Raw genomic sequence first — 24,091 nt, forward strand, 5'->3', positions numbered from 1 at the left:
TGAGAAAGTTGAGGTATTTGTTTCACAAAAAGTAACAAATAAAGCCATTTATACTATTTGTTATAAAACACCATGAGAGCCCATTTTATTCCACAGCCAATTTTTTCACATTACTTTCAGAGAACTCCGAGTCATGTACAATTCGCACATTATGTCGAAAATTCGTAAGTGCCCTGGATTCGAACCCTGGTCCCACAATATGACAAGCGAAACTTCACACCACTGTTCTCACAGCGCACAAAATGATCGTGTATTAATATTTGAAACGGGTAATCCGATAATCCGGCAATAGGATGGAATATCCTGAAATTATAATTATACGTATGCTGCGTTGCTCGCCGTTTCCACACACTCCCTTATAGTTACTCAACTGTAATTAATTATTTAACCCGCACGCCTAAATTAAACCCGCACTACAATTTTAGCCTAGAACTAGAAACTAGAACTGTTTCGAGCAACTAAATTAAAGTTGGTAATGACGATGCGCCTTTACGTTAATGAAGAAATTAAATCTTCAAATTTATAGCTCACCACGTGAATAATTGTGTATAAACTTTCAGTGGGTATAATAGTTTATTATAAAACATAATTAGATTTTTAAAGAAAACTCGAATTAAAAAAGGAAAGTGTGTATTGGTCCACTTAATCGCGACACTATGGGCGACGCTGAGGGCAGTTCGGTTACAAATAAATGTAGATTTCATGTTTTGATGGTATCTAAAGTACATGATACTACTTAGTATACCTTATTTTAATGCTTTATCATAGATTAGTAAAGATTACTCACTCCTAACAAGAAAAAAAGTTTTGCCACGTCTCCGTGCCAAAATGTCCCTAAAATATTTGAAATAATTATTTATTTATTATGTAAATTACGCAGTATTAGTTGTTTATTCGTAAATTTTCTCTAAAAATGTTTTTATTTGTCAAGAATCCAAAAAAAGAACTTACTAATAAGCCATTTGTGGCTTCATTCAATTTCAAGGCGGCGAAGTATCTTTACTAATCTTTTTTTTTTATACAATATAGGAGTAGCAGACGAGCATGCAGTCCATCTGATGGTAAGTGGATACTGCCGCCCATGGACATTTATATAATCAACTCCAGATAGGATTAGACATTCCTACCTGAGGTCGGTCACAGATGCGCCGCTACCCCTGAGGACTAAGCTGGAACGCCTCGGAAAAGTATGTCTCCCTTACCACACTCTTCAAACCGGAACACAGCAGCGCCTAACACTGGTGTTATTAGGTACAAATAGGTGTGGCGGTGGTGCCGCCGGAGTCGAACCACAAAGGGTTCTACCACCTTCAAATCTATGTGTTTTATACCAAACCTTCAGCGTTTACATGAAATTGCAAAAAAGAACAATAATAAGACAAGATGTTAATACTTATGTGAATTTTGAAAATAATGTCACCCTCTTTATTTAACATCATGACCCAATTTGTACAAGGATGTACGTTTAAATTCCACCCGGAACAAACGGCACTTGATAAATAACTTATTTTTTGAGTGATGTGTGCGTGACAAGCATATGCGTGCGGAATATATGACGTGAAAAGCGTAAAGGTATCGCTCCTCTATTTATTTATGCTCTTTACCCCAACTCGTCGCGTATAAGGTTGGTAGAGTCAGTACAGGTCGGGCGGGGAGGAACCTCCGCTATACATATACTTGTCGTGAATCAGTTCTCTGTTACGTTAGGAAAGTTTGAATGCTGTTGACTAAATTATGAGACAACCATCTTAGTCGTCATAAGTGGTATCTTTGATTGAATTCAAATAGAACCACTGGTCTGCATGAAATTGATCACATACCTGCTGCCACCCACGGATAGTGGACATGTCCGTGAATAACAGTGATCACTTACCATCAGATGGATCGTCTGCCAATATTATAAAAATCTAAATATTTGCACCGTCACATAATATCTTATGAAGAACCTAACATTTATTTCATCACAATCGACTAACTCAATCAGAAGTTATTATTGGTCCAGCATGAAACAAGTAAATGCTCGGACGACAGCTTGTACAAAATAATGAAGTTAAACAACAGGGGCATCATAAAGAGAGTTACTGTGGTCCATATGTTAATTTATGGGCGGGTGAGCTTCACGCAAATGTAGTTACTAAATATGTTACGGTAGAGACCAGATTGGCACGTATGATACAGGATGTAGGGCAGTACATGTCGATGTTATCTGAGGAGTTGCGGCGAAGAACATTAATTACGATTAGAGGTCGCCCGATACGCTATCCCAGCTGTGGGCTTGGCCGGCACGCCTCAGCACGCACCCTTACTCTAACGGAAACTAAGGCACTAGTCGACGCAACGAATAAGATTATGTCAAAAGTTTGAATACGAATATTACAACTGAGTTAAGTTTTCAAAGGAATGTGAAATCTATCAGCCATCACTTGATAAGTGGATGATGATCCTTTAACTGAATAAATCAGTATTATTAGTAAAAAATATAAGTTTCTTACAACATAAATGTATTTTATATTTGATATTCCAATGACATTTGCTTCCCATTATAAAGGACAAAAGGAAAGAAAGAGTCTTCATCGGTGATGCGATAATAATCTCGAAGTTGTACAATACGAGGCAATTATAAAAACAATCATCCCTTAATTAATTGAAATATTTTTGTGTCCCTTTGACAATGGATCTACGAACGACTACGTACTACGTATCCACGTACGAAAGGTTACATCAATTTCTGTAGGCTCTATTTTATTATATCTTTGAAAAATTTATATCAGCATGGTGGATTAGTTAGACCATGATTCTATTTATAATCATTGAACATATTACACACGGGTCGTGACAGTCAAAGTATTTTTCTATACAATATTTTGACGGATGTAATCGGAGATACAAATACATTAATACACATTTTATAGGAAAATGGTAATTTGTCTGCTACGGTATGCATCTGACACACACCATACCTGCAGATGTAAGTAAACCCTTAATCGTTCCCCTTTGCAAAGTCTTTTTATATCTTATATATAAAATTCTCGTGTCACAGTGTTAGTTACCGTACTCCTCCGCAACGGCTTTACTGATTTTCACCAAATTTTATATGCATATTTAGTAGGTCTGAGAATCGGCTACTATCTATGTTTCATACCTCTTAGTGACAAGGGTTGTTCACCCTTAACATGTTTTTATTTATATGGCAACACAACGTTTGCCGGGTCAGCTAGTTCGTTTGTAAAATCGCCACTCGTTTACAATGAAACCATTACCGTATCTACATGTGCCGTAGAAGCTCGTACGTTCGTATAATCTGATACAATTGGTACGTACAGTGCAAACTTGTTAGGTAGATCCCAATTACATATTCATAAAGGATATTCATTCATAATAATGTAAATTAGAGTACGTATCCTATGAGTTGCCGCTTTACAAATTGCCAGCGTAATTATTCAAAAAATATTTTATGCCTGTATTATTTAAATTTACAAACAAAATGGAAATTTAACAAAATTTTTGATACGGATTTAAGTAGCTTAAAATATTCAGGGTTAAGCCTTCGTTTATTAAGATTTACGCTGATCCCGAATAATAGACTCAAATTAAGAATTATATCCTAAGTTAACAGATTACTTTGCTATGGAAGTTGAGGATAACAAGATAACAGGCAATTTAAGGTATTTAATAGATACTTACACAATAATAAATTGATTATACGAGTAATTAAGTAGTTCATCAAACTGAACTTAAGTGCTGACTTAAAATAATAAACATATATTTGGCGATGTTTTTATAAGTAATATTTCTTTAAAATTACTGTAAATTTAGACGGTTTATTAATTAATTATTTTAGTTTAAAAAGGGTATTTTTATTACTTCGGTAAATATAAGTGGCACTCAAACTTTATACAAAATATTGCATTTAACACGTTAGCTGCGGAACGCGGCTTAAAACACCTCGTCCATGTCTGGTCGTTATAGCGGTAAGAAAAAACTTTAACTTCTCTGTGGTGCGAGAGGCATAACTTCCGTCTGGTTCAGTGTAGGAGAGTGATAACTATATGTTTGTGATGTGCTACTGATTCCTAGTTCTATGGTACACCAACCTAATGTCGGGTTTGTTAGACCTCGTACCGCACTGAACAAATAATAATGCTAACACAGTGCGGAACGAGGTTGGGAACGCCTCGTTTCCCCACGCACCTCGTACCGCACCCCACGCTAGCTTCACGTGGTTAGTGTTGTGCAACGCAGTCGAGGCTGCGTAGCGACGAAGTAGGACCGCTGTCTTTATGTTGAAAATTATCATGTCGAAACGTTGCCGAAAAAAGTTGATCATGGAGGAAGATGAAGAAAAAGCGGTTGAAAAATCTGAGCCAGAATCAGAATACAGGAAGATATTTCAAAAACAGGTAAGTCACAAATATACTCTGTCTAGGTGAAAGTCCAGTAGTGAGACTTGGCAGGCTAGGCATATATCCGTATAGTAAGAAATTACATTATAGATAATTACGTTTCCTGTTATGGTTCAAACAAAAGTTAAGCAGCTACATTATTGATATAGGAAACGTAGGCAAAATCGTTACCGAGTATTCCGATTACTCTTTACCCTAATCTACTCGCTCCTACTTTTCAGAATCCACTGCAAAGAAAGCACATCATCTCGATAAGGGTCCAAAGAAGAAGAGATGTGTCGGATGCTACGAAAACTCCGCACATTCTTGACATGTCGTGAGGCAGACAAAAAAACCAAAAAAAAATATCTCACGGAATGCACTGTTTGCAAAAAACCTTATTGTCTGAAATGTTTCAATGAAAAACATCCATAACTTTTCCCCTTTTTGTATTCATTCTGTCCATAACGTTGATAAATAAAAACAATAAAATAAAATCGATATTTATTTTCCCATCACTAAATTATATGGAAACCTGCCATTTTTCAGTGCGGTCCGAGGTGCATTAGACCCACATTTTATTTTACCCATAGAATCTAAAGTAACGAATTTAACCAAGGGCGGCGGCAGTTTTAGGTTAATCAACTCATTGTTAATAATAATCAAGACAAAAGCCGTCGATTTTGTCTTATTTGGCGCCAAAAAAAGGATTTTAGTCTCCTTCGGGCGGTGGGATTTAACACGCCTCGTGCCGCCACAATGTCGGATATAGGACGAGGTTTAAAACAACTCGTAACGCAGTAATGGAAAGTACAGAAAAATCTGTGCCGCAGGGAACGTGTTAAACCTGTAAAAAACTATCCGTTATTTGTTAATTTTGTCGATTTACTTCAAATATAAGTATATATGAATCTTTAAGACACGGGAAAGTAATTTTGCGAGGAGCAACATTACCTACTTTTATCTCCAAAGATGTGTATGGTTTTGACATCCATTTATTAATAGGGTCGCTGTGTCGTACGTCTTTTAGAGTGTTTTCCCCATATATCGTGATGATACATATGTCGTTTTTTTTTCGTTATAATGTTGAATGTAAGTTTTATTACGATACATGCAGTGGAACGCAGGTGTGAGTTGGTAGACTGAGGAGGTGATTTTCCATACAAAATGTATGGTTGTCGGAAATGTTTTGAACGTTACGTTAGGATCATACAGTGGTCGATATTTGTATTCGGTGCAGATATTTGTAAAAACAAACACAAGTGAACATGGATGCAGTCATGCGCTGTAACACGTCGATTAGGAAGACAAGTTTACCCATTATCTTTTAAATCCGAAACAATAATGTAATACAAATTTACTTATCTTTAAAATCACAAACAATAATCTAATACAAATTTACTAATGGGATTTACACGAGATTTCCGTAATGGAAAATTGGACCTTTAAGAACTGGTCTAAATAATTAATTAAATAATTAAACGTAATCTCGATTATTCCCTGTGGAAAACTATGTATAAGCGTTTAAATCACATAGAATGTGTCTTCGATGCTTGTTTCAAGTGTAACATTACTGTATTACATATTATATTTTATTGTGTAGGTATTTATTTCATTTCTTGTTAATATACCGCTGATAGCATTACATACTGTACTCAATTTTTAAGATATAAGTTTACTCGCAGCTTACTGTTTACTATATTTTGATACAGTCGTTGGTGTATAAGTATAATCTTGTAAACGAATGCTGTACGGCACGATAAAGTCACTGGGATGATGTACAGCGCGTCGTCATTTATAACGTAACAGAAAATAGCCGCGGCGGGCTTAGGCCGGGACACGTCACTACCAGTACGCAGTCCGCCAGCTCGCCCTCTGCTGGCCTGAACGAGGCACGCCGCAACGACCTAAACAAACTTCATAATGTTGTATAACATGACGTCACCTGTATGCTGTATAGTGCGCTGTCATAGAGCACGTGGAAGGTGAGGAAGAGCGACAGCAGCGTGACGGAGAGCAGGGCCGCGGCGAGCTTGGGCCGCGACACCCCCACCACCAGCACGCAGTCCGCCAGCTCGCCTTCTGCTGGCCTGAACGAGGAGCGCGGCAACCATCTGGAGAAATACAACTTATTTAAACCAGTGTACGACTTCTGTTACATTATTAATAACTTTTTTATGTAATTGAACAACCAAACAAGTAGTTCACCTGATCGTATTTGATTTCTACTGCCAATTATCATCTGCAATGAGTCCCTATTTGGAATGGAGTCCTAAAACCAGAAACAGTTGCTTTGTAGTCGTTGACTGAGTTAGTCTGTAATGCAAGTGTGTTCCTTTACCGCAAATTATTTACCACCAAATTCTACACAGCACTTATAAATAAATCTTGCCTTTCACATACATAAAGTCACCTCACCAGAACGTAACGCTCAAAGCCACACGTTACTAATTTGCCCTCACTGAACTTTGAAAGTTTTTACGGGCCAAATTGAAAGCAAAAGTTGGGGACAAAACCGCACAAGCGTTAATGTACCAAATAATCGTTGTACAAGTACAATTAGGGACATACAACAAAGGACCAATTCAGGTTTAAGCGGCATCCTTTGTCGGCGGTGGCAATATAGCTAATTAATGTTTTTAGGAACTTGAGAGGTCTTCCGTCTTAGTAAAGTCGTGTGGCGTTGTTTTCGCGCTTCACTTGTAACTTGCTGACTTCTATGCTCGTATTTCGTGGTTCATGTCATCGATCTATATTGTCCCACTGTTGAGTACGAATTTTCTCTCAGACTGAGAGCGGTGAGGCTATAGTCCACGACGCTGTTCAAGTGCGAATTAATACTTGGTGACTTCACACTCCACTGAGTTTTATTTTTTATTTTAAGGAACTCTGAGGTATGTAGGTTTCCTCAAGATATTTTTCCTCATCGCTATAGCAAGTACTAATTAATTCCTAGCATGTACATAATTACGACAAAATCAGTAGATGTGCTTGGTATTCGAACTTCAGACCCTGATTGAGAAGTCGAGTTGCACCCAGTATCACTTATCACTACTACTTCTATATTAACTGCCATTAGATATCACCTACCTGCTTGATTATCGATCAAATATATAATTAATAATTTTTGTATACTTGTACATAAGTAAAAATACCAAATATTGTCTATTCTCAAAGGACAGATATACTAGATATATTCAAGTAATTCTTGTCACTAAATCTCTGAAGCGGAGTGTGTAGAGAAACTTCTGTAAACTGAATAACTTAGCCTGAATATTGAACCAGAAACTTTCAGTGGGTACTCTAAATTGAAGAAACTTGTTGAGATAAACTTAAGGGTTTCGGATATCCAAATATGATTTTACTAAGAGGGTAACATCATGTCTCCACGTTTCCTCATGTTCTATGCATATCCTTCTAACTTTCCCAAAATTACTAATATTAATTGACTATATTACTATTAATACTATTTTAATACTATTTGAAAGGCGGTAGACTGTCTGTTTCTAATATGAAGCAGTTTTTGTGTTTCGTTGGAATATTTTAGATACCGACTAACTTATATATGATAACAATCTCAGTCTTCTGTAGCACTACCATGAGTTGGCATAGAAACGCCACTATAGAAATTGTAAATAGAAAACTATTGTCATTTTGCTAGTGAATAAAATAACTACTATCGTTACGGTATTTCTTGACAACGTCTGTCAAATTAATGACTCTGTATGGCAATAGATCATAATGACATTCGCTAGCGATTTGATTTCGATAGGTTTTTTACGTATCGAGTTACGCCACTACGGATTTTAGTTCTACGAGTAACCACCAAAGGCGCTGTACAATTTTTCATACATTTATTTTACGCAGTCGCTAGCGAGTAATACTTTTGTAAACTCATGGTAGTCCTACTGTAGTAACTTCTGAGTAAGTGGTCGGTTTCAGTTAGGACCCTGTTCTAAATGTTGTCCGTTATAAATGTCCATGGTTGACAGTGACCACTTACGATCAGGTGGACTATATGCTTGTTTTCTTTTTCTATAGTACTTATAGATTGCTTCTTCTATAGTATAAGAATAAGAACTATAAGTACTACAACTACACCAGTAGTGTGTAGGGATGTTGTGTTTTATTTTGAACAGGTATCAAGCAACTTACTCGTATAGAAAGCGTTCCAACTTAGTCTTCAAGAGTAGCAACATATCTGTGAATATCTCAAGATATCTATTGATTGCAGTGAACAATTAACATTACAGGTATATATTGTATATCCTTTTACTTCTTTATCTAAAAATGTTTCCTTAATTTATACTTACAAGATATCAAGCGGCAGGGATTGAGAGCAGCTTCTGTAGGCTTCAGGTCTGTGTTTGCTCGACAGAGACTGACTCATCTGGACGCGCGTCTCCATGGGTCTCCCATTAAACCAATTTCATTGATCTAATGAATCTAACGTTCCGACCACCACAGTCATTGTTTGTATAGGAGAGACTAAGTTTAAAACTAGGTTGTCGGTCTTATAGAACGCATCTGAAACAAAGACTTTTATAATTGTAGTACTTACGTCCTAATTTATTATTTAGAAAAGAAGGGCAGCGGACATGATTGCATATAACCTATAAATCCGCCATTGTTAAAAATCTCTTCCGATAGCCAATGAAATACATATGTGCCAATCTACAGTATACGTTATTAAAATTAATAAGCTAAATACTTTGTTACGAAATTTCATAAGTGATTTACTTTCTGAGATATTCTGACTTTTGAAGACAAATGAAGTAATATGGACCCTAAAATGTATAAGAAATAAATATCAAAATGTTACTAGTTTTTATGACCTTTCCAAAAATGTGACCTGTTCAAAAGTGGTATTCAAACATTAACTATTCAAATAGCGCCAAAACCAATACAGTAGTAGTATAATAGCCCATATCTAAATGAAGGACAAAAATACTAGCATTAAAATGGAACCTATCAGACACGTGTATCTAAAAAAACGTTATTATAATATGACACGACCTTGTATAAAAATAAAACCTTGGCCCACAATGCTTGATGACATGTAAAACTCAATGGGCTATAAAAAGGTTATATTTTTTAATCAGTCTAGTTGAAGGTTCAATCAATATATTGCGAAAAGATAAAGTAGTTTTAATATAGAACATAAATACACGTAACGGTAAATATATTCACAATTATTATTACTTTCGTACTTACAGCGTTGATTAAACAAAAGCAAGCTATTTAGAGAGATGAATAGTTCCCATTGGACATATATTTCGAATAGTTCGATTTCGTGTTTGAATAGTTCGCCGAATAACAATCAAATTTAATAGTATTTGGTTGTTGTAATTTATACTTTTCCTTCACATACCTTATGATCCAAGTTACCCTAGTTTACTGTTTAGTGTGACTTACCATAAGATCTATTTGAAAGAAGTGTTACCAAAAAGTATGTTAGCATTAGGAGTTTATTTGGTCACTTCGTCTATGGTAATAAAGGAGTACTATCTGAACTAATGGCCTGGCTGCAGGTCAGTGCAGGCAGTTCTAAGGTAGTATTTATGACTCTAATCCCATAGGACCGAGCTTAATTACATTCTATGCAACTGAAAATACGTTCGTGGAAACAAAACTAATAGCTTCAATGAATGTTTCCGGAAACTAATCTAAGTATTCCGTATAAAACTAAAGTCTTTTTTTTTTAAATAATTACCATTTTAAGTAATATACCCATTTAATGAACTACTATTACATGTATCGTAACTGAAGTAAAAATGCCTATTTTTTCAGATGTAGCGAAGGTCGATATTCACGGTATGATTTAAAACTTAAAATCAAAATTTAATGTCTGCATGACCAGGGTTTGAACCTAGACCATTGCGTGCTAGACCCGTTTGATGCCGCTGCGCCGCGACGATTTGTGTGTGTAAACAATATGCGAATACTAGCTTATGTTAATATGAAAGTTTGTTATATCAGTAGTACACGCATCGCATATTTAGGATTAACATAAACACTTAAATTCAACTTTACGTAAACAACACTACACTCTACTTAGTTTTGATATTTAAGTCCTAAAGTCAATTTAACTAGAGTATACAACAATAGCGAAGCGCAACCAAAGTCCATTCTTCACTCGTACAGTCGGAATACATTTGATTAGTGGGTAGAACGGACGGGTATTTTATTTTTCAATTGTGCTCCAAGGAAACTACAGTATAAATGAACTCGGTTGGATATTTATGACGTACCATATTATACTGCACACTGCGCCAGCACCTGCAATAATAGAAACAGTTTTGAACAACACTGTATCATTTTAAAGGAATAGTGAATTGAGAATTTGATGAAACACATTCTGCAATGTTATTGGGTTACGGTTGTGCCGTGAAAGATATCTATGGTTAATTTTCAGTTAGAATTCGGAATGTTTATTTTGATTGCCCTAGTCTATTTTTAACTCAATAAATAAAATGTATCGTTGGTTAAAATATCATATAATAACTTGAAAATGAGTAAAACAACTGTTTAAGCAATAAGTAAATTACATAAAACGTCTAAAGAATATTTTTTATTACTTCCTTATCATACCTTTTTTTGCTAATTTGTTACTATTTCAAATTTCATTTCAATTTGATTACATAAAGTATAGTATATTATGACTAAGTCCTGCTTGTATCTACAAACATTAAACTCATCAAACACGGGCCGCATCAGACAAAATAATTTTTGATGTGAAACATCTATAGCCGCACGTAAAACCGATTTCTGGCTGGCGACGCATGCCGTGGCGACGTAAAAAATCGTAATATTTTATCATTATGACATATTCAGTTCCTATCACAATATGTTCTTTTCTGCATATTACTTTTACAAAATAATGTCGATGTTTCACATCTGCCAGGCGTCCCGTGACGGCTCACATTTTTTTATACAATATTTTGACTGGCACGACCCGTGTCTGCACGGCTGTGTTACGGAACATATAGATACGAGTACGTTAATGCACAATACTTTTTTGTCTACCACAACACCGTTTTGATACGTTTTAAGTCTGTATATATATAAATTAACCCTTAAGGTGTAAGTTACCTTAAGAAAGCTTTTAAGAAGTACATGTTTAAATATTATTCTCTTGAATAATTATCATCTCCTTGTGGATTTGGTGATAAATGATACTGTAAACCTTGAAAGTTGAAACCTAGACCGACAAATTACACCGCCGCATTACATCGAAACACAAATTGCTTGTCCTAATTTGAACGGGCAGGATCATTAAAAAGTTTGTAGCTTTTCTTTTGAACTTCGTTTTGTCATATAAAAATATCAGTATCATTCCGGATTGATACAGCCTGGTGAAATATCTCCAATTTAAAAGCCAATTTAAAAGTACACCTTCGTCCTGATATGATAATATTATTAAATTCAACTATATATAATTTACTCGTACATTATATAGGTTACAACTATATGCTATATAATAATAAATTATTACTATACCTATATCAGTGATGAAGTCAATTTAAAAAGTGATCATAACATTTCGAAATCTATTTTATAATGTTTTACTGATAATTAAGCGAATGCAAAGAATCGATATGAAACGGAATATATGAAAAGCCATTGAACCAAATTTGCAGATATTTTCGCCAAGAAATAGAAAATATCTCTTAAAACATAATTGCGTTGAAAATATTTTATTAATAAAATATTTTTAACGCTTACTAGTACTTACTTACTAGTACTTAAAATAAAAAAAATAAAGCTTACTTTCCAATCAAGTGTAAATGACTACCATTGATATTAATCCATTGATATTAATTAAAAATCCTCATATAATATGAAGTTCAACATACTTTGATATCGCATATTGTCGTGGTGTTAGTAGCAAATCCCTACAAAGCTTACCTTGATATATTAATTTGGCAACACACCAGATGTTGGGGTTGGCCCATAATGTATTCTGGAAGGTCAGTTGGCAATTATTCGAAAGGAAATAAGGGACGCGGCGAATTAAGTTTTATGCCAAGTACAATATACATTTTTTTATAATTGTCGAACCTTGAATTAAAAATTAAGGTTGGTAATTCATGTACCTATTTATGAAATTATATATATATAATCCTGAACTTACCACTGACTGACTGACATGCCGTTCTCCATGATGCCGGCGAGGAGCGACTTTGTTGTCTATGGCGGGTTTTCTCCTCTCCCCCCCGAGGCAAAGGGAAAAATATGAGATGCCATAGATTCAAGATGGCGGCCGATTTAAAATTTTTAACTTTTTCATTTATTGACTTTATGCTGATGTTTGTTTCTTTTTCGAATAATATTCAGGTGGGTGTTACGATGAAATTGAAAAAAAATGAAAAACCAAGATGGCCGCCGAGATATTTGAGTTTGAAATTTTTCAATTTTCGAGGTGTTTTTGGGAGGTCGTATCTCTTGGGATTTTTAATATTTTGTTGCCATTTTTTAAAATTTTCTCGGATATATCCTCAATTTTGCCAAATCGGATTTATTTTTTTTTTCAACAAGATGGCGGGTCGTCTGTTAGGCGATTTGTAAAATGTACGAAAAATCGGATTTTTTTGAAGTGAAATATTCGGAGGTTGGCAACGTTTGAGCGATTTGGTTTGTTCGGGGCGGTCGTGGGGCTCGGCCCGAAGTGTTGCCAGGTTTGAGTTTTTTTCTCCCCACTCTTACAATTTTTTAAACTTTTCATTCAAAAATATGAAAAGTAGAAGGAGAAATATTTTTGATGAAAATTTTTCACTGGAATATTTTTTTTGGCTGTCGTAATGACATTTGACCATTTTCTTCGATGTCGACTGGCAACACTGGCCGCTGGATTTTTTTTTCAGTTTTACGTAAAATCGACTTCCTCGACCTGAAGGAGTGGTGGGGGGTGGGTTTGATGTATGAGTGGAATTTTTTATTTGCCTCCGTGTCTATGGGAAAAATCTGAAACTTTCAAAATTCAAGATGGCGGCCGAGCTGGATTGGGCAACTTTTTTTTTTATTTTGCACCTATCCAAGATCGGTATCGTTTCCGGCTAACTTGAGGGCGACTGATACGATGAAATTAGAAAAAGTTGAAAAAACAAGATGGCCGTCGAGATACTTGAGTTTGAAATTTTTCATTTTTCGAGGTGTGTTCGCGGGGTGGCACTGATGTGTTTTTTTAAATATTTTTTTGATTTTTTTCGTTTTTTTTCTCGGATATATGCTCAATTTTACCAAATCGGATTTATTTATTTTTTTAACCAGATGGCGGATCTTGGGTCAGGCAATTTGTAAAATGTATGAAAAAATGCATTTTTTGAATTGAAATATTTTGAGGTTGGCAACATTTCAGCGAATCGCCTTGTATGGGGCGGTTGTGGAACGTGACTTGAAGTGTTGCCAGGTTTAGGATTTTTTTTCTTCGTTCATACTTTTTTTGGAACTTTCCATTCAAAAATGTAAAAAGTAGAAGGAGAAACATTTTTAATGAAAATATTTTACATGGGTATTTGTCAGAGGGGTCGTAATGACATTTGACCATTTTCATCCAAATTAACTGGCAACACTGGGAGCTAGATTTCTTTTTTCACTTTTTTGACATTTCGAGTAGCCCAGCCTAAACTATTGGTGGGGGGTAGTAATAATGTATGAGATATTTTTTCGGTAAATAATGGTGGTTATAGGAAAAATGGGAAACATACAAAATTCAAGATGGCGGCCCTCCTGCGATTTTCAACTTTTTTTTTATTCTGCGCGCCTACCTGAGATTGGTGTCATTTTCGGCTAATTGTGGGACAACTGTTAGGATAAAATTAGAAAAAATTGGAAAAACAAGATGGCCGCCAAGATATTTCAGTTTGAAATCTTTAATTTTTCGAGGTGTGTTTGTGGGGCCGTAGCGCGATGGTTTTAATAATATTTTTTCGACATTTTTATTTTATTGGCCGGAGTGTATCCTCAATTTTATCATATGGCAGTGTCATATTTTTTTAACCAGATGGCGGACCTTGAATCAGCCATTTTGTAAAATGTACGAAAAAATGCATTTTTCGAAGTGAAATATTTTGAGGTTGGCAACATTTGAGCGAGTCGCTTTGTATTGAGCGGTTATGGAGCTCAGCTCGAAGTGTTGCCAGGTAAAGTTTTTTTTTTCACCTTTCATACATTTTTTGGAACTTTTCATTCAAAAATGTGAAAAGTAGAAGGAGAAATATTTTTAATTAAATTTTTTCACAGGACTATTTTTTATGGGTGCCGTAATGACATTTGACCATTTTCGTCTTAATCGACTGGCAACACTGGGATACAGAATTTTTTTTCACGCTTTTCACTTTTTGAGTACTTGGGCGGAAACCGTAGACAGAGCATGTAAGTAATGTATGGGAGATATTTTTTATTTCAAATGGACCCTATGTAAAAAATCGAAAATCCAATGTTGCCATATACAAAAAAAATGTTTTCATACAAATGCATTTTCTACAGGATTATCGAAGATTTCAGGCTGTTGCCACCATTTGACGTCATTTTTTTGTATGAAGCGCTTAATGGCACTTATAGACTGTACCAATGTGTAACAAAATATTTCAGTGTTGCCATACAAAACATAATAATTTTCATACATGTGCATTTTTGAATGTCACATTTCAAGCTGTTGTAAATTTTTGACAACGTTATAATGTATGACGCGTTTGTATGTACTAATAGACTGCACATTTTGGTAAAAAAATATTTTAGTGTTGCCATACAAAAAATATTAATTTTCATCCATATGTATTTTTGTATGTAATATTTCAAGCTGTTGTCTTGTATTGGTAACATTAGAATGTATGCGGCGTTTGTACGTCCTAATATTGTGCACATTTTGATTAAAAAATATTTTAGTGTTGCCATACAAAAAATATTAATTTTCATACATTTGTATTTTTGTATGTGGTGTTTCGGGCTGTTGTCTCCCTTTAAAGACCACCACCACCATGCCCAGCATCACTTAACGTCAGTTTTCTGTATGAGGCGTTTAATGGTACTTATAGACTGTATAAATTGGTGAGAAAATATTTCAGTGTTGCCATATAAAAAATAATAATTTTCATACAAGTGCATTTTTGTATGCCATATTTCAAGCGGTTGTTTCCTTTTGATGTCATTCCAATGTATGAGACGTTTGTCGATACTAGCAGTTTCAACATTTGGGTAAAAGAATATTTCAATGTTCCCATACAAAAAATAATAATTTTCATACATATGCATTTTTGTATGTAATATTTCAAGCTTTACTATATTTTCGCCAACCTTATAATGTATGACGCGATTGTGGGTACTAATAGACTTTACCTTTTGGTAACAAAATATGTAAGTGTTGCCATACAAAAAATAATAATTTTCATATGTATGTGTTTTTATATGCAATATTTCAAGCTGTTGTCTTGTATTGATATCATTAAAATGTATGGGAGGTTTAGAGGTACTAATATTCTGCAGATTTCGATAAAAAAATATTTTAGTGTTGCCATACAAAAAATAATAATTTTCATACATTTGTATTTTTGGATGTAAACTTTGAGTCTGTTGTTTCCCTTTAATGACCACCACCACTATGACCAGCATCATTTGACGTCATTTTTCTGTATGAGGCGTTTAATGGTACTTATAGACTTTAAAAATTTGTGGAAAAATATTTCAGTGTTGCCATACAAAAAATATTTTTTTTCATACATATGCACTTTTGTATGTAATATTTGAAGCGGTTGTTTCCTTCTGATGTCATTCCAATATATGAGGCGTTTGTAGATACTAACAGTTTTAACATTTCGGTAAAAGAACATTTCAGTGTTCCCATACAAAAAATAATAATTTTCATACATATGCATTTTTGTATGTAATATTTCAAGCTGTTGTATATTTTTGACTGCCTTATAATGTATGACGCGATTGTAGGTACTAATAGACTTCATATTTTCTTGAAAAAATATTTTAGTGTTGCCATACAAAAAAAAATTCATACATTTGTATTTTTGGATGTAAACTTTGAGGCTGTTGTTTCCCTTTAATGACCGGCGCCATTTGACGTATATTTTCCGTATGAGGCGTTTAATGGTACATATATACTGTACAAATTTGTGGAAAAATATTTCAGTGTTGCCATACAAAAATTAAAAAAAAATACCTATGCATTTTTGTATGTAATATTTCAAACTGCTGTCTCCTTCTGACGTCATTCCAATTAATGAGGTGTTTGTCGATCAGTTTGAATATTATGGTGAAATATTATATCAGTGTTGTCATACAAAAGTTCATATGCATGTATTTTTGTATGTCATATTTCAAACTTGTATTCTTTTGATATCATTACAAAGTATGAGGTGTTTGTAGGTATTTATAGTCTGAAAAAAAAATCAGTTTTATAAAAAATATATCAAAATTGTCAAACAAAAAAATATTTTTTCATACACATGCATTTTTGTATGCAATGTTTCAGGCTCTTCTCTCACTTTAATGACCACCATCACGATGACCGGCACCATTTTACATTTTTTTCTTAGTATTTATTGTAAGGTCACATTTTTTATTATACCTTACTGCGTTAGTTCAACATTATAAAAATAAATTAAATTAAAATTAGTTTAAAACCTTTCACTCGAAAAATAATGCTGGCCACATATTTAATTGGCTGTAACGCTGTACTCGTGATTTAAAAAAAAAACAAAAGTGTATTATGGCGGGAAACGGCAAATGTCAAGGACGATGTTTGTGGAGGTCTTGGAATTAAATAAAAATAACTAGCTTGATTCAAGCCTTTCATTGGAGACACCCCCAACAATTTAGCCAGTGGGATCGCCTGCGTAAAACTGCGTAAGTTAATTTATTGGATATATTTAAATACAACAAATTAAGAATCGATACAAATGTTGGTTGGTACAGATTGTCTTAAGTTTGCTATCTGAGTTTATTAAATAGGCATGTAGTAGCCTAGCCGGCCGTTTTACAGGAATTTGATTGGGTCAAATATTTATGTTTTCATTTTACCTTATTTTGATATAAATCATAATTTAATTTTTAAATATTAATCATATTAGAAGTTCTTACTTACACAGTCGAGATATAAAATGGCAGTACCGTTGTTATGAGCAAATGTTTTATATTATATTTGTTTAGAAGAACTTTAATGTTATAAGGCAACTTTTGCATGCTTCAAATTATTAATATTTTGTCATACATTTAACACTTAACGTTTCGGAGTATGTGTTAAATATTTATACGTATATTACGAATAATTATAAACAGTCCTATATTAGTACTAGAGCTTATTGTGCTGATAATATTCGAAAGTAATATTGATTTTTAAAGTTATCGATGTTATATTGTTAACATTATATTATCCGTATAATAATAATAAAGGGATTAGGTTATTGAATTTTTGTTCTATTTGCGTTATTCCTAAGTATCCATTACGTTACTAACAATTGGAAAAGTATGGATACAGCTTGTACTTACTTAGTTACATTTTTAAATAGAATTAATTGCAAGTTTTATTTTTGTGTTCATGTTTATATTGGATCAAACAATGAAGAATACCTGTGGTCTTTGGAATGTAATAATAATGGACTGGGCATTCAACACTAAAGTATTTAAATCACTTGTTACCATTTCGGAGGAGAAGAATTCATAGTCAGAGTTCATAGAAGGGTCATAAGATATGAAAGAAGAAAAGCAAGACAAATTGTTTAAATTATTTGGAGAGAAGTAATGGTTATCGATTACAGGGTTTATAAGTATAAGTATAAGTATATTTCGAAATTTATTTATGAGTCGTTTAAAAAGGTACATATATGATTCAATCTTAATTAGTTAACTTATTGGTATGTTAAAAAATGTTTGAAATTATTTATGACTTGAGTTTTTGAGTATTCTATTTATTTGAGTTAAATTGTTTGTATGTGTTAAATTGTTTGTGGCTTACGTTACCTATATGAATGTTACTCGTGATTATTATTTTTGGAGTGTTGCCCTACCATGCACATAGTGGGAAGGGATGTAAGATGTTAGATTCTCTTCTTACGTAATAATTTATAATTATTTATTAACAGACACAGATAAACAGATTTTGTGGATGTCGTATGTACTCAAGTAAAGGATATAAAATGTAATAATCTTCTACATTTTTGTGAGTTATTAAAGAGGGTTAAAATATAAAATTTACTAAAGAAGGGCCATAAACTATGATGTATATTTGGACATTTTCATGATGCCGTAATGACATTTGACCATTTTCGTATTAATCAACTGGCAACACTGGCATACAGATTTTTTTTCATGATTTTCACTTTTTGAATAGTTGAGGGAGAACCGTTGACAGAGGATAAACTTTTTACTTAAAATGATCGTTACGTAAAAATACAATATCCAATGTTGCCATAATCAAAAGAAATGTTTTCATACAAATGCATTTTCAACAGGATTATCGAATGTTTCAGACTGTTTCCACCATTTGACATCATTTTTTTGTATGAGGCGCTTAATGGTACTTAGGTATATACTGTACCAATGTGTGAAAAAATATTTCAGTGTTGCCATACGAAAAAAATATGCACTATGCATCTCTAATCTCTTTTTTTGGGAAGCGTATATGCTGTAAACATCATATTTTTAACTCATTGTTACTTTAAAAAGCTATAATCCGATGAGTTTATTTTTTTTACGCGAAAAAAATGCTGTAAGTTGTGGCATAAACAAAATTAATATTAAATTAAAAAGACGTATGGTCTAAAACTAAAACACTTTAAAATCTTACTTTATTTTTTATTGCAGGTAATGAAAATGTAATTCTTTATCGTTTTAAATATTGAAATGACTTATGAAAAAAATCGTACATTATACGTAAAACGTAATTTTAAATAATTTTCACTTAAACGTTATAATTAAACTTTTCTGATTTTTTAACGCCTCAACTCAACTCATAAAACCTTTCATCTCATCATTGATTAATTTGTCTCTTATGTTATCACTCTTCTTATACATCAACATCTTCCCCGTCTGTTTCTTCTAAACAATATTTTTACTTTAGTACAAGGCTTTATCAGTCCTCCTGATGGTAAGTGGCTACTGTCTCGACTGTATGTTCGTCTGCTACTCCTATATTACATAAAAAGGTACCTATAATACTTCCCTCAAGATACACCTTTTTTTTGTTGACAAGAGGGGAAACTTTCAAAAGATACCCTATGCCGTGGGAGCGACACGGGGTTATGTGGGATTCTTACCGCACTAAAACCCCCCCGGTAGTTATCCTCGGCGCTGCATAGAGGACTTCGGGATCTCCAAAGGAACGCAACCGGAGTCTTCTTAGCGTGTTGCCCCGTCGAGCTCTGCCCAGGTGAGCATGACGCTCACCACTCGGTGTGGCGTACACGACGGTATGCGACCACACATACTGCCGTCCTTCCCTGGGTAGTTGCCCGGGTGGTTCCAGCTCTCACTTTTACCACCCGCAATCCCGGAAGCCCCTTTTAGTCGCCCCTTAAGACAGGCAGAGGATACCCTATTCTGGTCCCAGAACTACGGGAACAGATGGGCGTTATCTACGCCCACGGCGACTCCTCCTCCGAGCTGTGCGCTCCCTAGCTCGCTCGGCTTCTTCCTTCGTGGACTTGAAAATGTCGCAGGTGATCATGCTATATCTTGGAGCTATCCAACAATGGCGCTGGAGACAGGTCCGGTCCCACTTTTGACACGAGGATCCGCCGCTGAGACTCCCACGCTGGGCAGTACTGCAGCGTATGCTATGCGGAATCCTCGTAGGGCCGTCATCTCCCTCTATCCTGTTTAGATACTCACCGAAACGGCCATGTCCGGTGAGTATCTGGGTCAACCGGTATGTTGCATGACCTTTCGCGAAGAGCAAAGCCCGAAAGTTCGGTACAATAGCATTGACCAACCGTTGGCGTATGTTACGTGGTTTCAATAGCCGATCATGCTAACAACCTCTAGATACACCTATATATCAAAGCTCACAAAAAAATCTCTATACCTTAGTCTAGACGTCCACTGGACAAAGGCGTTCACAACAGTCACATTAAACCTTGATTTATAGATGGGTATCAGTCCAGAATACTACAATAGTGGAAGACAGATCGTCTGGTCCTCCTGGAAAGCAGGGCGTCCAGCGCAACCCCATCCACGTACCGTTCCGTCGTGTTGCTTGACGAGGACGGGCACCTCGAGGATGTCGGTCTGGATCTGTCTGACAACCAGTTGAGATTTCGCAGAGGGAAATCCCCCGCAGACGTGGTACAGTAGACGAAGTCCCTGGCGAAGAATACAGTTACCCGGGGTGAGGTAATGTTGGCTGTATCACTTGATATGGCCAACGTGTTTGACACCCGCCCCTGGAATTGTAAGAGGATAGCGTCCCATTACCACAGAGGTTCTCCCGGAGAAGATTGTCGGGGACTACTTATCTAGGCGTATGGTGGAATACCCTGGCCAAGACCGGTGGTGTCGGCGGGAAATATGGTGCGGAGTTCCTCAAGGTTTGATGCTGGGTCCTCTCTTGTGGAATATCGGCTAAAACTGAGTGCTGCGAGGAACTCCCCTTCCGGGTGTCAGCATAGTTCGTTATGTAGATGACACCCTGATGACTGTCTGTAGCGGAAGCCATAGGGATGCTTTCCTGCGCGTCACCGCTTACACGGTATTCATAGTGGGCCGCGTACGGCGGTTGTGTTTAAAAATCTTGAAAAATCCGAAACTGTGCTTCATGGCAATCATGGCGATACTTCATGGCCCTCGGAAGGCGCCGCCCCAGGGTGCTTAAATCGTCGTCTCCGAAGTTCGTATCGACGTGAGGCCGTTGCGAACGTATCTGAGATTAAACCTGGATAGCCGGTGAAATGTCGGACCCAGCTTTGGATGGACCCCTCAGCGCCTGAGGTCGGCGGCGACCTTGGGTAGATTTTCTGCCTTATCTCATGTGAGGCAGCCTACGTCTTGGCGGGAAGTTTGCTCTGGGATTTGGGAGCGATGACCTTTTCGTCGCTATGTTATTGGCGCGAGGAAACACACCAATCCTGAAGCCGCCCGCCCGTGCAACAGGAACTGGAGAGACACAGAGCTGAGCTGCGCCAATGGGTTACCGAGACGTGAAACTCAAGGTTGGTGCATCCTAGAGCCGTCCTGAGGACTATTGAGGCAATTCGTGCGTTATTGAGAAGTGGTTATGTAAGCGCAAGGGCGTCCTGTCTTTCCGTCGGACACACGTACTCTGGGTATATGGTTGTTTCTGGAATTATTTGTGCTGGATCGGGCGGGTGTCGACGGCCAGATGCCATCACTGTGACGATTACCTCGAAGAGATGGCCCAGCACACGCTAGAGGTAGTGCTGGTGGTTCGCGCTATGGATGGAAGTGTCTGGTTGCCGGGTCCGTGCCGTGCTTCTCGTGAACCGTCTCTGAACGTCCAGAGGAACGCCGCGGAGTTTTAGTTGATAAGAGTCTAACATACCACCGTTCCCCCGATCTTCTGATCTGATATGCATGAATCCTCATTGATGCTCTTCTGGATTTCTCCGCGTTAAAAAAATGGGTAGAAGCAATAATTTTAAATATACCTACCTACCTACTTTTTGCCATTAATAGCTTAAATTTTTACAATTTTTTACTGAACAAAGACTGTAATTATAATATTCAATTTATACCTAAAATGCTTCTTATTTTTAATTATTAAATGTACTTTAATGAACACCTTACACGTCCTGCCACTTCGCCTACCGCTCGGCAAATGGAACATTTTCGTCGCCTCCGTCAAAAGGGCGCGAGCACACGTAGTAACATTTAAAAATATCGTAAATATTGTGAAACTTAAATATTGGATGCCTTTAAAATGCCATTAAAATGTTGGATGCCTTTAAAATGTTGTAAGATATGTTTTTGTGTCCATTACAAGTGATTAGGTTTAGTTTTTATGTCCATATTTACATGTGTGTGTCCATTACAAGATTAAAAGTTTAGTGATTTATTTTACATAATTAAGTATTTAAATATGACATATTTGTATTTCTTATACCATATAAACGCTGTAACTATAATTCGCCTTTAAATCTCATACCGCGTAAATACTGTAACTGAGCTGAGACTAAAATTCTCAGACCGCGAAAACGCTGTAACCCGTGTTGTGTTTAAATGTTTTGATAGTGAAATTAGTGTAACAGGCGCAGTACAATAAAACGAAGGACTTTTACAGGGTTACTGCAATTTAAGGTCGACAAAAAACATTTCATTGAAATATTCTACGCTGTAAATGAATTTAAAATGCTCTTAGAGCTACACGAGTGTTAGATCATTCAACACAGAAAAAAATCTGATTCCAAATATGTATATAACGTATTTCCAGACTTTTTGGCGTAACAGCAATAACGCATTCCTGGGTCGATATGCACTATTTTATGTAATATTTCAAGTTGCTGTATATTTTTGAACGCCTTATAATGTATGACGCGTATGTACTAATAGACTACACATTTTGGTAAAAAAATATTTTAGTATTGCCATGCAAAAAATAACAAGTTTTATAAATAAGTATTTTTGTATGTAATATTTCAAGCTATTGTGTCATTATGTTTTTAAAATGTATGGCTTATAGACAAAAAAATCAGGACCCAAATTCTTGGTATTTTGCAAATATTAACTCGTATCCTTTACAAACGGCCCCATGAATTAACACATTTTCAATAAATATATAGAAACAAAAATTGTAAAAAATCTTGCACGCAAAACTAAACAAGACATTTCCCCGCGAGCTGCTTGCAGCTCGCGCACCCACGCGATACCTAGTTATATATATATAATCCTGAACTTACCACTGACTGACTGACATGCCGTTCTCCATGATGCCGGCGAGGAGCGACTTTGTTGTCTATGGCGGGTTTTCTCCTCTCCCCCCCGAGGCAAAGGGAAAAATATGAGATGCCATAGATTCAAGATGGCGGCCGATTTAAAATTTTTAACTTTTTCATTTATTGACTTTATGCTGATGTTTGTTTCTTTTTCGAATAATATTCAGGTGGGTGTTACGATGAAATTGAAAAAAAATGAAAAACCAAGATGGCCGCCGAGATATTTGAGTTTGAAATTTTTCAATTTTCGAGGTGTTTTTGGGAGGTCGTATCTCTTGGGATTTTTAATATTTTGTTGCCATTTTTTAAAATTTTCTCGGATATATCCTCAATTTTGCCAAATCGGATTTATTTTTTTTTTCAACAAGATGGCGGGTCGTCTGTTAGGCGATTTGTAAAATGTACGAAAAATCGGATTTTTTTGAAGTGAAATATTCGGAGGTTGGCAACGTTTGAGCGATTTGGTTTGTTCGGGGCGGTCGTGGGGCTCGGCCCGAAGTGTTGCCAGGTTTGAGTTTTTTTCTCCCCACTCTTACAATTTTTTAAACTTTTCATTCAAAAATATGAAAAGTAGAAGGAGAAATATTTTTGATGAAAATTTTTCACTGGAATATTTTTTTTGGCTGTCGTAATGACATTTGACCATTTTCTTCGATGTCGACTGGCAACACTGGCCGCTGGATTTTTTTTTCAGTTTTACGTAAAATCGACTTCCTCGACCTGAAGGAGTGGTGGGGGGTGGGTTTGATGTATGAGTGGAATTTTTTATTTGCCTCCGTGTCTATGGGAAAAATCTGAAACTTTCAAAATTCAAGA

The 24,091-nt window shown here is 35.7% G+C and overlaps 1 protein-coding gene across 1 annotated transcript in view; it reads right to left on the minus strand.

Moving 5' to 3' along the window:
* Hs3st-A (Heparan sulfate 3-O sulfotransferase-A) overlaps nt 1-24,091 on the minus strand; it is a 102,928-nt gene that overhangs the window by 9,680 nt on the left and 69,157 nt on the right. The window contains exons 2-4 of the mRNA XM_073087635.1: nt 10,634-10,661; nt 8,696-8,909; nt 6,328-6,496 (exon numbers count right to left, since the gene is read on the minus strand). Coding sequence (XP_072943736.1) covers nt 6,328-6,496; nt 8,696-8,790 — 264 coding nt within the window. The 5' untranslated portion in view covers nt 8,791-8,909; nt 10,634-10,661. The remainder of the gene's footprint in view (nt 1-6,327; nt 6,497-8,695; nt 8,910-10,633; nt 10,662-24,091) is intronic.

The sequence above is a fragment of the Epargyreus clarus genome, unplaced genomic scaffold (genome assembly GCF_041222505.1).
Source record: "Epargyreus clarus isolate Ecla_fem2 unplaced genomic scaffold, WU_Ecla_fem_2.2 ptg000026l, whole genome shotgun sequence".
NCBI classification, from domain to species: domain Eukaryota; kingdom Metazoa; phylum Arthropoda; class Insecta; order Lepidoptera; family Hesperiidae; genus Epargyreus; species Epargyreus clarus.